The sequence below is a fragment of the Dendropsophus ebraccatus genome, chromosome 11, assembly GCF_027789765.1.
Source record: "Dendropsophus ebraccatus isolate aDenEbr1 chromosome 11, aDenEbr1.pat, whole genome shotgun sequence".
Classification (NCBI taxonomy): domain Eukaryota; kingdom Metazoa; phylum Chordata; class Amphibia; order Anura; family Hylidae; genus Dendropsophus; species Dendropsophus ebraccatus.
In genome coordinates, this window is record NC_091464.1 from 35,499,779 (window position 1) to 35,518,322 (window position 18,544).

The following is an 18,544-nucleotide window of genomic DNA, read 5'->3' on the forward strand; positions in this document are numbered from 1 at the left end:
CAGACTTAAGGGCACAGCCCATCAGCCATATGGTACTGAGCAGGATTTGTATTCCATAAGGGACCTGGCTGCTTCCCTTCACCTTGGCTAAGGATAAGGTAAGGCTGGAGACACTTGTACTTTTATATTTTGTAAACACCCAACTTTAGAAGAGAAAGTAGAAGCACTTGTCTTTCAAAGCAATTGTTAGTCTTTATTTAGCAAAACAATAGGAGAGCTGACGTGGAGACTGAACAGGCAACAGCTGTTTCTCATGACACAGCGTGCTTTTTCACAGCCCTAACGTCAGTACCTATCCCTCCCCCTTATATACATATCACACATGTGAATATACTTAATTTGAAAAGGTGTATAACAAAATTACAATTATCATACAGCAGTAATACAATTTAACATTCCTACACAATGCAAAAAAAACCCAGAACAATCGTATTCACCAACAGTTTCCATGAATTAAAGAGTGATCATTTAACCCTAATGGGCCCAGTGCATGTAATCTCAGAATTAACTCTGTTTCTTTTTGTAATAACTGCGCTTGTCTGTCGCCACCTGTTGGTAATCTCCGTAAACGTATCAGATCCATGAAACACATCTCAGAAATGTCACTATTGTGTACAACACGTATATGCTCAATTCATTTTGGGCAACCTTTTCCAGTGCGTATAGAACCCACATGTTCCAAGAATCTAATGTGCATTGGGCACTCAGTTTTTCTGATATATAAACCACAACTACATATGATGATGTAGACTACAAATGATGTCTTACACGTAATAGGATCTTTTACCGTTCATCTTGTACCTCCTAATTACTTCTTGTACATCGTTAGTTGGGTACAACTGCTAAAGCTACTACACTTGAAATTACCAGCAAATCTTTAGATCTTCCCAGCCATGTATCCTTTACACTTCCACCACATTCAATCTGTAGTCTCACACCGCCTACCTTGGGACTTGAGTTCTGAATGGAATTATCTCCACCTAAGACTGTATCCAGTACCCAATTAATCAACAACGATCACCTCCTGTTTATGATCGCTGCGGACCGTCTCTGAATGAGCTCATCTGATCAGGACTTGCTCCAATCACCCTGGTACAGTATTGATATGCTGGAGAGGGCGAGGTGATTTCTTGAGGTTCTACAGGCTGACGGATTAGTGTGAATACAGCTGAGGGATCGCACCCTGTATTGCATACAGGTTATTGCCACAGGCCACACTTCATTTACCAAATACCATATTGGTTGTGAGGGGTATTTATGTGCAACATAATACAGTGAGCAGCGCTGATGGTTGCATCTAGATCACTAGCCTAGTGAACTAGTAGCTTTATTCTTTTGTTTTTTGTGGATGACAGGTCCAGTTTCACCACCGGGCAGCACCACTATTGGGATTGTGGCGCAATCAGGTCTGTTGTCTGTCTATTTAGACAGTCCAACAAATATTCTGAACTGACAGGTTCTCTGCAGCCGCTATTCAATGAATAGCGGCCATAGAAAACTGACATGTCAGTTTTTCCTGCGGCCGGATGAAATCTCGGCTGGAGAGTATACTGTGTGTATATGCTCCGGACAGGATTCCATTCATTTACAGACAATGAATGGTTTGTATAAATCACGGACTGTTGTTGCAAATTGCAGCAACGGCCATGATTAATACAAACAACATGTTGAGTGCACATGGTCTGAAGGTGTAAAACCAGCAATAGAGTACCATCCAATAATTCTTTACGTAAATAGAAAAACAGTAGCAGCAACCACTGTATAGAGCCTTTATTCATGATAGTGATTTTGTAAAGGCCTAAAAACCTAGAAATATTGAGGCCTATACTATAAATATACAGATGGTAGCATAAGTACAGAGAATAGACTCTAGCAGTGGGTAATCTGCAAAACCAATGTTCTTGTTTCTTCTTTTGGCCATTTTTTGCTACAATTAAGGTTTTATCTGTGACTTGCTTACGGCTATGTTCACACAGCGTACGAATCCGTACGCAGTTCTTACGCCGCCGTACATGTGCGGCTGAAACTACGGGCGTAAGAAAAATCGTCATGCGGCCGGATGCGTACGAACCGCGAACATACGCCCGTAGTACAGTTATGCTTCCCTAGCTTGTTTCGAAGCGATCTGAAACAGGTCATTTACTTGGAAATCTTCGCCCAGCCCTGTAAACCACACAGAACCTTTTGAATTGAAAAATCAAGTTCAATTTGGCTGAAATAAGTACTCCGTACGGGACCGAATGGAAATTCACGGCCGTGAGTTTCAACATTTCCACCTCAAACAATGGTCTTGTTCATTTTTCACTGCGCCGTATTCGATCCGGCCATAAGCTCATACGTAGTGTGCACTGTGCGGGCGTATATCGTATACTTTCAAGCGAACGCATCAACCTCAAAACTACGTGCGTATATTCGCGGTTCGCACTACGGACGGATTCATACGCAGTGTGAACATAGCCTAAGGCTGCATTCACACTACGTATATTTCAGCCAGTATATGTATATTTCAGTCAGTATATTTCAGAATACTCAAAAAGAAAGAAAAAATTACATAAAAAAAGAGATTAATGATTGTATAACAAGAACTACTCTACAAGAACTGGTAGCCATGGAAACCCTTAGAGTTGAAAAATGTTTGCTTTATGTAAGCAGGATGTCTGTTTCAGTAAAGCTGCTTGTAGTCAACTAATCTTAATATGTTTTATAGGCAATCAATACTAAAATCTTACTTATGCTAAATGCTCTCCTTGTATCCTAATATTTTCCTCTTACAAATAAAAGTTATTTCCATTATTGTGCATTAAATTGTATACTATACAACACACTAAGCATGTGTAACAGGTGAGATTTTATTTAGATTTGTATCATGGGTAAAATAGTGGATAAAATATTGGCCACTAATCTATTCCCCAAAATGCCAATTAAGGGGGCAGGTGTCAGGACTACATAGTCGAATGACACATGACTACAGTTATGCTCAGTCCTACCTTTCCTTTAATTTAGTTACGAGTTCCAAATCCTTATGGCAGCCTTTCAACCTAATACCACAACATGCTATCAGAACAGGCTTAATTAGCATAACCATAATGTTGCATACTAACTAGAGATAAGCGAACCTCTAACATGCTCGAGTGCATCCGAACCCGATTGTTCGGCATTAGATTAGCTGGGGCTGCTGAAGTTGGATAAAGCTCTAAGGTTGTCTGGAGAACATGGATACAGCCAATGACTATATCCATGTTTTCCACATAGCCTTAGGGCTTTATCAGACTTCAGCAGCCACCGCTAATCAAATGCCTAACGATCGGGTTCGGATAAACTCGAGCATGCTCCAGGTTCGCTCATCTCTAATAATAACCACAATATTTAGTAAAAAGCAGCCAATTTTAAACAGGCCTCCATTTGGGTAAAAGCTTGCAACTGATAAGGTAAACATCCAACTTTTAACCCATTTTTTTGAAAAAGTGTGAGTGGCTACACCAGCTCAAAGCCAGCCTTCCTTTACTTTTCTCCTCCTATTGAGTTTATGGATAAGTTGGAAAGGACACATATTGCTATAACATTGTGTAGGTTTAGTACACAGAGACATACAGAGGTCATATTTCCATATCTTTTTTTAATCTCATTTTAACAGCAAATGGCTGACAAAATGGTGCAGAAGCAGAAAAAAGATGAAAAAGCTGGGTATGAGCAGAAAAATTCTCTGGATCAGTGTTATACGGCCATCTATAGATTACTCTCATAAAGTACCTCTCCCAATTAATATTTGCCTTGAAAAATCTCTTTGCGGTTCACGACATGACATCTTTTTTAGGCAAAAAAAAGAACGCCAAAGGTCAATATTAAATATTATGATCATTATTTCTGGTCACCTTTATAAAATAAAAGACGTTATTTTAAAAACAATGGCTGTTATTTTACCTAAAAGGCAATGTGGGAACAAAGCCTTAATGCATGGCAGCTCCATCTTGAAGCTAGTTTGTGTAATATAATACTATAATATGATAATATGATGGAAGTGTATTTTTGTACTTAGCATACAATATAACTCTATGGCAGAGTAAACAATCAAAGCTCATCTTTCATGTGTTAATGAGCACTGGCAAAATGAATCCTGCCCTGTGATTGGTTACTAAGAGAATCCAGGCATTTTTGCTGTTAGTTTTTACGTATTCTCTCTATTGAGTGTAAAGACTGCTATACAATGAACACTTAGAGGGAGATTTATTAGCACTGGTATCTAGCATGGCAGTCTTAAGAAACCCACTTCCACACTGCATTTGTGTAAAAGAGCACATTTTGACAAAAATCCTGGCATTTGTGAACTTCCCATGCAAGTCAAGTCCCGCATGCACTTTTTATGCAAGTCAGCATTTTGCACAGCACATTTGAGCAGTTTCCCCATCTATGTCAATTGCAGAATAAATCACCCCCTTTAAGGGGTTGTTTGGGTAGGCCTGCAATACCATGACCTTAGAACCCAGTAGCGGCTGCACAGTGTGGATGGAGTGGTGGAATATCAATGGTGGTGTGGGAACCCCCCCCATGACCATATATTAAAAAGTCCCTTGTCTGGACACCTTTACTGGGGAAAACATCCCCCTCGATGCAACACATTGCTTTAGGTTATAGCAGTGTATTCTCAATGGATATATTCCACTTTTAAGGCTTTATGCACACGTTCAGTATTTTCTTCAAGTCCATAGATTCCTCCCACTATCCACCTGTCCACCCGTACAATCGGCTAAAAATTACGGATTGGGCACATGTAGTGCATCCGTATTAATGTAAATCTATGTCAATTATAACTCATTCGTTTTTTTTTATGGAACTATGGATGCCAAACTGGTTAAAATCCGTGAAAAATAGCGGATCCCATTGATTCCTATGAAAGGATCTGTAAACAAAAAATCTGGGTCCGCACTAGGACATGCGTCCTTGTAATCTACTGATGGTGTGAATAGCCCAATAGACAACAATGTGTCCTTCGTTTATCCATGCATCGAAAGGGATCATTTCTATTTGTGAAACTGAAAAAAATCTTTGCAATGATTCCTCTATAGCGAACGACTGCTGAATCCAGTCAATAGCTGGAACATTTCCGGAAATTATAGGAGCTATGAACATCGCAATTAAGCATCAAGTCATAGTAGAAAAATAATAATTCAGTATATTTCACAAATTTTATGCCCTTTTGATTTTCCTGATTACATTGACTTCATCCGTTCACTGCTGATGATAGCATGGCCAATAGGCATATCTAGAGGCTTTATAGCTGTCCTTGCCTAAATGCATACATTATTTCCTCCACAATATAACTGACAGCCAGGCTGATATGAATCAAATAAAAATAGACTTGATCTGTTAGCAGCAGCATATAAGACGCTAGCAGAAAATTATATATTGATGTATGCCATTTGGTCTAATCACTATACAATAATTAAATGTCTCCAGCCACAAAATTAATTTATTTTTTTATACAAAAAAAAAAAATCAGTAGCTGATACTAAAAGTGATATCTCCTAGACCGTGATTGATTTCTCACATTTATTTTTACAACCCAAAGCAATTGCCTTAATCTGACAGGTGGCTATTACCCACCAATATGAAAGGATCTTGGTTTATTAGTGTAACATTGTGAAATAAATATAACAGCCAGAGTGAATGTAAGCAGTGGCAACTTTCATTTTTCTATGTGCTTTATTTCAGTTAGTGATGGATTTGTGGAAATGCTAAAATGTTCCGTGCAGCAAATTGTGAGCTTAGGACGTATTTCAGCTTGTCATGAATAAACTGCTGTCACCGGGGGAAAAAAAAGAGTTATTTCTGCAGTGACATCTTAAAAATGTTAACATAGCTGATGCTTGGATTTGTGAAGTGTACAGAAACACACCAAGCTTAGGAGATGCATATAATGTAGGGTAAGCGCAAAGCCCTACTAAATTACTAATGTATTGACATTGCTATGTCAGCTACTTCTATTGTTCTTCTTCTTTCTTTCCTTACTATATTAAGAGGTTTGCACTGTGCATTCCCAAAGTAGTGTAATTTTACTAATCTAAATTGTAACGTTGATTGACAGGATATTAGTACAGTCTACATTGTCGATTTTAAATACTGTGTTACCATACAAAAATATACATTTAACCCTTTCCCGCACGAGGACGTAACTGTACGTCCTCGCACGGGTGGGGGCGTTCGGAGAGGGGGTGCGCGGCCACCCTGCTCTGAGCCGCCGCGGTCACGGGTTGCGGGCCGCGGCTATAAGCGAGCACAGTCCGATCGTCGTGCTCGCTAATTAAGTCTTCAGATGCAGCTGTCAAAGTTGACAGCTGCATCTAAAGACTTCAGAGCAGCTTATCCCTGGTGTCTAGTGGGGAGATTGCTCCCCCGTGACGTTGTCATGGAGGAGCGATCTCCGTGACTGGTGCCGGATGGGGTCTGCGCCGTAATGGCGCTGATCCCAGCTCGGCATTTAGTTGCTTCCGCCTGCAGCAGCCGGAAGCAAACGAGTGCCGATCTCATCGATCTATGCTGCATATCTATGCAGCATAGATCTGAATGAGAGATCAGTGCACTTATGCTAGAAGTCCCCCAGAGGGGCTTCTAGTATAAGTGTAAAAGTTAAAAATAAAGTGTCATTATTAATTAAAAGCCCTCTCCCTTAATAAAAGTCAGAATCACCTACCTTTTCCCATAAATAAAAATAAATTAAATAAATAAACATATTTGGTATCGCCGCGCGGCGACCCCCCTCTGAACTGCCGCAATCCCGGGTCCCGCATGTAGCCCGGGATCGCGGCTATTAGCAGGCACGGTCCGATCGCCGTGCCCGCTAATTAAGTACTTAGAAGCAGCTGTCATATCGTTGTAATCGTAACGAATTGAGAAACATACATAACATGTCAGTTTTTCCATAGGACACACGGCGTAAAAACGAAGCCCCACCAAAGAAAAAGTATTGTGGGGTTTTTTTCAATTTCACCGCGCATATAATTTTTTTCTGATTTTGAAGCATATTTTATGCAAAAATTCAGCCTGTCATTGCAAAGTACAATTAGTGATGCAAAAAATAAGGGCTCATGTGGGTCTGTAGGTGTAAAAATGCAAGCGCTATGGCCTTTTAAGCACAAGGAGGAAAAAACTAAAACGCAAAAACGAAAATTAGCCTGGTCCTGAAGGGGTTAAAGGATATAGACTTCATTGCATTTTTCAACCAGTTTTTATTGAGGTAATATACAGTACAAAAGGATTTATAATGATATATTTTTGAGGTGCACATGCATCCTTTGCATACCAATTTATCACCAAATTACAAATCTTTGAGGAGTATGACCTTATAGTCACTTTTTAAATGGCCACTGATCAGCAATGAATGAGTAAGCGCTGAGAGCACCAATCATAAAAATAAATGGGAAGAATGGATATGGGAAGAAAAGACAGTCTCTATAAACTTACAATAGAGCCTCTGACACGTCTAAAGCGCTTTTAAAGGGGAACTATCAGCAGGTTGGATGAATCTAACCTGCTGATAGCCCCCTATAGCATCGGGGACACTGAGAAGGAAGGTATGTTCCGGGGATCCTATTAGGCTATGTTCAGATGCTGTAAGAGACTGGCCGTTCCGTGACCCGTGTCTCAGAAAAGATCATCCTGGTCGGTACTGCAGTTCTGATGCTGGCGCATCTATGTGTGCTCACATCAGAACTCTCCACTGCACACAATGGAGCGTGCGGCTTGAGCCGCACGCCCCACTATGTAAACGAATAGGGTTTTCTGCAGCCGCAATTCATTGAATAACAAACGCAGAAAACTGACATGTCGGTTTCTCGTGGCACTATCTCGTGTTACTTTGTTACTCTCGTGTCCATTGATTATCATTAGAAGGGGGTGGTGGGATGACACGGCAGTTCTTCTAACGGTTCTAGTCATATAAAATTTTATATTTTGCAGAGCATTGTGCTGTACCTTTGTTTTAATGCTGCCAAGGCTTTTCAAGAGGAATATATATATATATATATATATATATATATATATATATATATATATTATGCAATGCAGTTCCTATCCTGTCTGCATGCCCCTGAATAGAAAGGTAGAAGGTAATGCTGTGATTACTGTTGTAATTAATAACTTGGTTTTACACACAGCACAGTTCTTCTTTTGAGACGTACAGTCCTGTTGTTTTGTTCTTCATTAGACACTGCACAATCTGCTGCCCAGCATGTAACACAATCCCATTCCAGAGATAGGGAGCAAGGAAGAACAACATGGAGCAATGGAAATAGAAGACATGTGTCAATCCTGTAATACGGGAGGAGGGAGAGGGGAAATCCTCATGTATTTAGAACACAGAATGTAACATACACAGGAGGTAAGCAACAGGAACATGATCATGTGACGGCATGTCAGACAGTCTTACAGAGAGCATAGGGAGATAGAAACACAGACACGCAGATTGGTGTATTATGGAGTCTCTCTCCGAGTAGTTACGCACAGCTCAGTTTATTTATAGGAAAATTTTCCTTGGAAAAATGGTAAAAAAAAAAAAGCAACAATTTAAGGAGTAATACTACTGAGAAAAATGACCACTAAATGTTTATCAGTGACAGTGAAGGAGATAGACGGACGAGCTTAGATGACTGGATAATGATGGAAGACACTGCAAAGCTGCCAGGCCACCTCATTTATTAGATTTGTCTTCCACCATCATTTGTGAACATCTGGTGGGAAAAGGAGACATTCTTGTAAAGAATCACACAGAACAAGGTTCGCTATAACAAGGATGGGAGGTCTTTGTAAGCATACGTGGGCAGGAATAAATGTGTCATACTGCACAAAGCCGTCAAAGACATTGCTGACTGGAATAATAAATATTAACGTGAAACAGAAGCCAATACAATATTCATATTATACAGTCATGCATATATGTACATTTAAAAAAATAATAATATGCTGCACTTACCTGTTACTGTTAATTCTGTCGTTCTTCTTACTAAAAAAGTCCCATATTTCAGTTCACAGGTATAATTCCCTATGTCATCTTCTCTTACTTCCCTGATAAGTAGAGTGTCCCTTTTCAATATTATACTGGGCCTCCAAGTCTTTGCTTTGCATTCCTGGTAAAATATAAAATTGTGTTAAAACAAATGATAACATCTGCATACCAATAGAAGCCGCACATGAAACCTATCACATATACAGTGGCGCCTTGGATTACGAGCATAATTCGTTCCGGGACTGAGCTTGTAATCCACATCACTCTTAAACCAAAGTAAATTTTCCCATAAGAAATCACTTGGTTCCACACCCCAAAATAATGATTTTTTTTTTTTATTCTGAATAAAACAGGTAAAACAAATGAAACAAACATTTAGAAAGCTGGATATGTCATATTATAAATTACTGTACTTTCCTATACACAAGTGTGAACAGGGGCATAACTACCACTGTAACAGCCATAGAGGCTGCTATGGGGCCCACCACATCAAGAGGCCCCATTGTCTGCTCTTGCAATACGCTGAGCCCCCTGAGCTGTCATCATTTGGAGCAGTAGGTGGCCAAGCAGGCCTCCAGGGTTCTGCAAATGTCCCTTTAATGGCAAGCACTCCTGACTAGATTTGACAGCTTAGTGGTCAGTCGGGAAGAGGGGGGGGGGGCAATCAAAAGTTTTCTATGGGGCACTTCTAGTTACGTCCCTGAGTGTGAATGCCAAGTGTAAGTAAAAGCACATTATAGCAGCAGTGTGTATAGCTGAGTGTAAGTGCAGTCACATTATAGCAGCAGTGTGTATAGCTGAGTGTAAGTGCAGTCACAATAAAGCAGGAATGAAGAAGATGGGTAACACAAGGGCTGACAGAGACTACAGGAAGGAATGAGCAGGACAGATGTAGGTACAGTATGGCAGCACTCTCTGTCCAAGGAGAGAGGGGTTACAGCTATGGACAGATTACCTCCGCAGTCCTGTCCCCTGATGCAAGTGGATCTGCTATGATTTTAAAGGTGAGGGAGACTTCCTGGGTCAGAGTACAGTGCTGTAGACCCCGCAATGCGGACCATGCCCCTCCCCCACTCGCCCACCCAGTACAGGGCGCTCTTAAACCAAAGCAATGCTCTTAAATCAAGTTACAATTTTGAAAAACTGTGAGCTCTTCTTGCAAAGCGCTCTCTTTCCAAGTTACTCTTAAACCAAGGTACCACTGTATTTAATTTCACATCAAGGCTACAGATTTAGCCAGGGTTAACATGATCCCTGACGCAACAATTGTGTGAGGGAGCTACTGTATGTTAACTCAATTAGAAAGTTGAGTTAAATGCGTTATTGTGATCAAGTTATGGAGAAGTTCAGAGCAGGAATACAATCCCAATGAAACAGTTCAATAGAAAATCCCATTATTCACTGATTCCATAACCTTCCATGTTTATTCGGTATCCATAAACTGTTCAAGCCTTGGTCATTGTACAAGCCTTTGTCACCTGTTAACACAGGCTACATCTGTATGTTCCCACACAGAATTTTGCTCAGTATTTTGGTCAGTATTTTACGACCAAAATTAGGAGTTGATGGAAAACACAGAAAGGCTATGTCCACACACTGTTGAAATTGAGTAGATGGCCGTCATTTTAAAATAATGGCTGTTCTACGCTGTTAAATGCCAGCCATCCACTAAATTTCAACAGTGTGTGACCAGTGTGTGATCTTTAGATCATCCAGGGAACCCATGGCAGCGGTCTGCTGCCACCACTCCTATGACACAGCAGCATGATTGTTGCTATCTGCCCCTATGCTCTTTCAACATGTTGCAAGACAATGATCAGCTGACATTGCACATATCGGCTGATCATTGTCTTCTATTACAAGTAGCGATTATCAGCCATAGCAGCCAAATACGGCTTATAACCGCTTCTTGTAATAGGGCCTTTACTGAATGGAATATTAAAGCAGTGTAGCAGGGTAGTTTAACAGAGCTATTCAAGAGCTAGGGGCTGAGTTTTAAAAAATGTGTCCCTTTAAGTAACTTGCTGTTTTGATGCAATATTTTGAGCCAAAGCCATAAAAAAAGTCTTCCCTTCATATATCTTATTCTATTTGAATCCATTCCTAACGTTGATATAAAAAAAAAAAAATTGCATCAAAAACTGCCCTAAAACCTGCATGTATGATCCTAGCCTCAATAATACTCTGCAGGGACATTGCCATTCTTTTAGAAATCAATGAGGGAATTAATTTCAATCAAAATTCAATTGAGAGTAGAATGCCACCACACAATAAGACACAAAATAACGCAAATTAGGTGACATTTTGATGTGAATCATTTTAGATAAAGCATTCAACATCCAAATTGCCGTACAGTAAAGTTCCTAAAATGTGTCCTGAATTTCCAACTTTGATGATTTGTTTAAGGCTAATAAGCCTCAGCCGCTACTGTTATTCATGATGAATGTTGAAAAGATGATGTCATAACTGTTTCATCTATAATTACTTTTCACTAATGGCAACTCATTTCGACTTGCAACTAGCAATTTAGCATAATAAAATGATCATTGCAATATAAATCTTCTGTTTTAAATGTTTTACATTTATTTGGGGGGAATTATCATTCAATGCTTTTTCGCTGTGTATTAGCTATCTAATGTAAAGAGCATCGGAATATGCTATTATTAGGCTCAGTTTGGATGGTTTAGGAGGTTTACATGTAAAATATTAAGTGGATTTCCTATTCAGCCATGAATGAGGAGATATTGTTCATCTCTCATATCGAGTCCAATTATCTGATTGGCAGAAATCGAATGAGAAGCTTCTCAGCGCCTTGACTAGATCCACTAGCTGCTAATGATTATAATGACATGTTGATGAAAATTAGATGCAAAAGTGATGACATTTTATAACTACTATTTTAATCCCGAGATATGCACACAGGAGTGATTTTCATTGGTTATATTGATTGGACTTTGAATAGCGACTCATGCACATGGCCGTTTTAAAGCTCTGGGCAATATATATATATATATATATATATATATATATATATATATATTGCCATGGATCACATCTACTTGTGTAATTTTTGGAAAAATATTCTTAATAATAGGCTCGTGCTGCCTAGGCATTCGGACTCAGTACACCCCATCAGAGTGATTCCACAAGAATCACTGTCACAAATACGTAGCAGCAAAAAAATGCACAAGTTACATGTGGATTTTGGTATATATTTACCATTGATCTCATTCTTATACACAGAAAGTGTAGAAATCACTGACAAATCCATAACATAATGTAATGAGTAGCTGAAAATCTGCAGATAAATTTCATACCCGTTATGACCCATGTAGGAACAACCAAAGGAAAGACTTGTATTTCTTTTTCTACAGCCCACAGCATGGTGGCAGTGGCTACATTAAAAGTATTTATCATAAACTGGACTGGACGAGACCAAGTAGCTTGAAAGGTCAAATTATGTATGGGTTCAGCCCATCCTTGCACCCAAAAGACAAGAGGCATTGTCACAAATATATATATATATATATATATATATATATATATATATATATATATATATTGTGATCACAAGCAGTTTTGCTATATAATATTTTTATTTTTTAAGTTTTCTATTTTTAACCTCTTAAGGTCAAAGACATTTTTCATTTTTGTGTTTTTGTTTTTTCCTCCTTGTGTTTAAAAGGCCATAGCACTTGCATTTTTTCACGTAGAAACCCACATGACCTTTATTTTTTCCCTTACTAATTGTACTTTGCAATAGCAGAATTACTTTGTGCATACAATATACTGCAAGACCAGAAAAAAATTATATGCGCTGTGAAATTGAAAAAAAAAAAAAAAAAAATCAATTTTTTTTTTTCCCCTTGGAGGGGGGGGGGGGGGCTTTATTATTACCCCTTTGGTCCTATGGAAAAACTGACATGTTATACATGTTCCTCAAGTTGATATGATTAAAACGATATGCAACTTGCATATCATTTATATTATTTGATGGCTTTTAAAAAAATAAAACTTTTTACAGAAAAAAAAAGTTCCTTAAAATCACTCTATGACTATGCTTATAATGCTTTTATCCTTTGGTCTATGGGGCTGGCTGAGGTGTAATTTTTTGCACCATAATGTGTTTTTTCTATTGGTACCTTGACTGCATACAATATATGCGACTTTTTGATCGCTATTTATTACTATTTTTCTGGATATTTGAACTTTGGCAGGTTTTTGCACTTATATGCGCGAATACGCACGCGATGAAACCAAACATGTTTATTTATTTATTTTTAATTATAAAATGGGAAAAGGGGGGTGATTCAGACTTTTAATTGGGGGAGGTTTTTTTTTTATTAATGAAAAATTTTTTTTTTTACTTATACAGTAATTAGAAGTCCCCCTGGGGGACTTCTAATACAACTACACTGATCTAAGAGATCATAGAGATCAGTGTAGCTGTATTACACAGCACCGATCCATGAGATCGGTGCTCTGCTGCAGACCATTGCAATAAAATACTGAGTCAGGATCAGCGTCATTCCGACGCTGAGGCCAGACCCGGTAGGGTGAAGGGATCCCATCACTACACACCAGGGATGGGCTGCAGAGAAGACTTTTAGATGCAGCTGTCATGTTTGACAGCTGCATCTAACGGTCTTAATTAGTACAAATGGCGATCGCCCACTCCCGCTTATAGCCACAGTCCCGTGCTGCAGATAGCAGTGGGAATCACGGCAGTTCAGAGCATGGCTGCGGTGCAACCCCTCTCTGAACTCCCCTAGAGGATGCATGACGTACTGTTACATCATGCGTCCTTAAGAGGTTAAATCAACGTTAAACACCTAGTCACTAGGTATCTCCCATCCTATCAAACTACGATCCATGCTTTCTCCGTGCTGATATTTAGTCTTTTTAGTCAAAAAAAGAGACCAGATTCATGAAGTCCCAGTCCTTTGCACACTAACAGACATCGCTTGGTATTGATTGACAGCCATTTCTGAGTGTGCACAGAGTGATATAAGTCTTCATTTCACATGTATACAGCTGCTGTGTGTCCACATTCAGTAGCAGAGATTCCTGGGGTGCTTGCATTGAATGGTCAGCTCTCTTGTCACACAGCACCAAAACACAGTAACATTATACTGACTGAATAGTTGGTAGAGCATTTTCTTCGGGTAAGTATGCATGTTGAAAAAATAATTAGCAAAAGTTAATAATATAATTAGGCTAAGTTAATTGCCTTCAGTTCATATACAACCTGTATGATGAACATATGTATTTCCCTGCATTAGCACTCAAAGGACTGGGGTTGCTTGTGTTTAGTCTCTTTTTTTAAACAGAGAAAAGACCAAATATCAGTATGGAGGGAGCATGGACCACAATTTAGCCCTATGTATAAGTTGATTTAAACATAAAAAAAAATTAAAGCAAGTATATTGCAAAACTGCTAGGGATCAAAACTAGAGATGAGCAAATCACTCGGAAATTCATTTCACAAAGTTCGTGAATATTCGTACGAATTTGTGAATTGCATAAAAAAGAATTTTATAAAAAATTGTGGCGAGCGAACATGTTCATAAATGTTTGTATGTTTGTACAAAAGTGCTAATTGTTTTATGTTTGCCAATACGAACAATTATTGTAATGATCAGAATGGTTATAACAATCATTTTCTAAACATGTGAACGTTTATCTCGTCATGTACACAACTGCGTAATATTCGCAACTGTGTAAGTATAAGCTAACATGTGCAAATATGGCAAATTCGCAAATTGCAATGAGGCGAATTAAACACCCGATTTGCTGCGAATCGGAATTCGTCAGATTCGCATTGCTCATCTCTAATCACAACCCCTGTTGATTTCTTTTAAAAAAAAAAAATTAAAAGATTGTGATTGTGCCCCTTTAACTACGGTTGGTGCTGAAAGGCAGAGATATCAAGGGTTTATATAGGTTTCTGTTTAAATGGGAACTCCACATAAGGAAAATGTGTTTTCTATTAAATGTACATTAAAAGTTATACAGCTGGTAGCTGATTGAAATCCAGGAAGTGAAGAAAAATGGCCTCTATGCCTATTCACATTGTCTCCTGCTCCCAGTGCTCCCCCACTTTAGTAGACAAATCTTCCATGCCTCTGTCTCTTCCTCGTGTGATAAAAGATAACTAGGTAAATGGTAGCAGGGTCTTACAGGGATCCACTCACCTTTATAGGTTGTGAAAAATTTAGGCACAACTCTATATGTAGCATAAAGGAGTGTACTCCGCAGCTGTACTGGGGGACGTCACCACCAATGGTGGGAGAAGCAAATGCAGATGTGTAATCAGCCGATTACAGGACTAAGAGTCGAATCCACACCAGGTATAATAAGCGCAGGAGTATTCAGATTTGCACACAACGGTGCAACCAGGGATCATCCAGAAGTAGATTGCATAGTAAACATATACAATAAAGAGTATAAAGCGATAAGGCGGCACTCCAGGAATAGTGAATAATAAAGTGAATTTATTCACCCATAATGTGCGGTGTTGCTTGAAAAAGGTGAAAAGTCGAGAAACTGAAACGTTGTACCGCACATTATGGGTGAATAAATTCACTTTATTATTCGCTATTCCTGGAGTGCCGCCTTATCGCTTTATACTCTTTATTGTATATGTTTACGTGTATATGGATCTTTGTGGAGCTTGGTTCTGACTCCTGAAGGCTGTGCACCCACTGGAGCTCATTGCCGCACAGTGCCGTCTACACTTACCCTATTTTTTTTACAATAAAGAGTATATGTTTACTATGCAATCTACCTCTGGATGATCCCTGGTTGCACCGTTGTGTGCAAATCTGAATACTCCTGCGCTTATTATATCTAGTGTGGATTCGACTCTTGGTCCTGTAATCGGCTGATTACACATCTGCATTCACATTGTGTGTGTTTGCTGAGCACAGGCTGATTATGCAGACAGGGAAAGGGTGTGATGTCACAGGAGGCTTGGCTGAATCCCCCAAATCCCTGAGTGATTTACCAGAAGCAGGTGCAGCAAGGACTGTGATGAACAGCTGAGGAAAAGAAATGCATTCTGGAACCAGTACTGCTGGGAACTGCTCAACCAGGAAGTACAGAAACACAATACAAAACAAAAAGATTTTTGGTAGTTTCAAAACTGGGATGGATATGTAAGTAATGTATGCATACAAATCAAACACGGCGAGGCACTGTCCATTAATTTTCTTTTGCATTTTTACTTTTTCTAAATAAGTTCACAAACTTGGTACAAGTATAACAAAACTTTTTCAGTGCAAAATAAACTCACACCACCTCGAGTGCAGACACTTTTAAAGGAGTTCCGTCTATATGCCTTGCATCGGCGCTCCTGGTCTTCCAGTGTCTTTTAGGCTGAGACATCACGCTACTTTTCGGAGGAATCGCTTCTCCTTTCTCAAGCGCTTGAGAAAGGAGGAGCGATTCCTCCAAAACATAGCGTTACTACGCCAGCTACAGGCCTCTCCTTCACCACGGAGGTCTCAGCCTAAAAGACACTGGAAGACCAGGAGCGCAGATGCAAGGCGTGAAGACGGAACTCCCTTAAAAGTGTCCGCACTCGGGGTGGTGTGAGTTTATTTTGCACTGAAAAAGTTTTGTTATACTTGTACCAAGTTTGTGAACTTATTTGAAAATTTAGAATTTCAGAAAATTTTGAAAATGAATGGACGGTGCCTCACCGTGTTGGATTTGTATGCATATGATATTGAATAGGGAGTAAAGCGACTCCCAAGACAAACACGCTACACCCCCTGTGTTATTTTGTCGGTGTTCAGACTTAGTATTATGTAAGTAACGTGTTTTGCTTCTGCAGAAGTTTCATTTTTTTTAACTCTACCTGGAGTTCCCCTTTAGTAGCATAACTTTCTTAGCTAGTTATGTGGTGTTAAGAGCTAAGTAAGGCTGGGGTGGTGAAGATTCTTGTTTAGAAGAGTGCTAAAAGGCAAGTAGAGACTTAAAGGCAATCTGTTCTGTGATTTATATGAGATATGTTAAGTAGGTCCCTTGCAGAAAGGAAAGGTGCTTGCCCTGTGGTGCTATCTATTGACGATAACATGATAAGGGGCAAGAACTCTATAAACAGATTGGTAATTCTCTCCGATTTGGCAGATGATTCTGATATTAGGCAGTCAAACAATAAACAGTTCAGGACACTAATCTAAAAAGAAATTAAGAGTGTCATAGGGGCTTATAGGGGTTGTCCAGCTGTCAAGGTTAGATCATAAATGCCAGTAAAAAGACATGACTGGGCTGCCACTTAATAACTATGGCATTGACTTTTAATTAGGCAGAGAATTTGCATGCCGCAATCTGCACTAGGACATGTCCTACTTTTTCTGTTGTGTTGATCACAGTGGGGGCCACGGCACGGATCGTGTGAATGGCTCCATTCATTTGAATGGAACGTGTGAATGCTGCCTTAGGCTATGTTCACACACCGTATGTTTTTGTAAAAGTACGGGCGTTGTTGCAATCGGAACAATGGCCGTACTCTGTACGAGAACATGCGTTACCTTGCTTTGTATGGGACTCCGGCCGGGATCCCTCGCGGCGCCACAAAGAACTGACATGTCACTTTTCTGCGGCCGCTATTTAGTAAATAGCGGCCATAGAAAACCATGTCAGTGAACACTATTGAGCAAGCGGCTGTGGCCGCACACTCAGTAGTGTGTAGTGGAGAGTTCTGATGCGGGTGCGCATGGATTCGCCCGCAACAGAACCCTGAGGCAGGAAAGATCATCCGGCTGGTACTGCAGTACGTTTCAGTACTTTCAGTACTTTAGCAGTACTTTTCAGAGACTGGCCACTCCGTGACCCGGCTGCAGTAGTGGATTGTAATAGGGGCGTTTTGGGCGTCAGCCCGTGGCCCTAAGCTCCTGGGGGGCCCATGACCACCCAAAAAGACTTATACTTTTAGTGGTGTACTGTCTCCTGGCTACACTTCTGCCATGATTTGCAAAAAATCACTGTTTTTTTATGGCAATTTTGCACAAATCAGGACATCATGACATTATCTATCCTGTACTATGAACGCCAGGCTAGTGCTTCCATAGTTACAGTGGGGTGGGGGGGCCCAGGCTTGGTGAACAGCCCGGGGCCTATGGTAAAGTTAATCCGCCCCTGCCCGGCTGGGTTACGTAACGGACGGTCTCTTACACCATGTGAACATGGTCTTAGTTGGCATCAGGCTGCCTGGTTTACATGTGTCCACATATACAAGGAAGCAAACTACTCTTAGTATTAATATTTTTTTTCCAGCCTTCGGTTTATGTGATTTCTAATGTTCAGCAGAGTAAAGCTCAAGGAAACTGATATTTATCATCTTCATGTTTTAGAATGCCTAGTAAGGATAAGTTTTTATCACATTTTTACCAAGCATTGGTCCCGCTTTGGGCAAGTGGCATAAAAGCCTGGAAGACTGGTGTTATCTCATAACAATTACGATAAGGATTTAGAATGAGAGACAGGACAATCACAGGTTATATTTCACCAAACTTCACAATGCTATCGGTTTTGACATGT

The 18,544-nt window shown here is 39.8% G+C and overlaps 1 protein-coding gene across 1 annotated transcript in view; it reads right to left on the reverse strand.

The window, feature by feature from the left end:
* Nucleotides 1-18,544, reverse strand: part of IL1RAPL1 (interleukin 1 receptor accessory protein like 1) — a 1,010,765-nt gene that overhangs the window by 364,802 nt on the left and 627,419 nt on the right. The window contains exon 5 of the mRNA XM_069945578.1: nucleotides 8,966-9,119. Within this exon, the coding sequence (XP_069801679.1) occupies nucleotides 8,966-9,119 (154 nt within the window). The remainder of the gene's footprint in view (nucleotides 1-8,965; nucleotides 9,120-18,544) is intronic.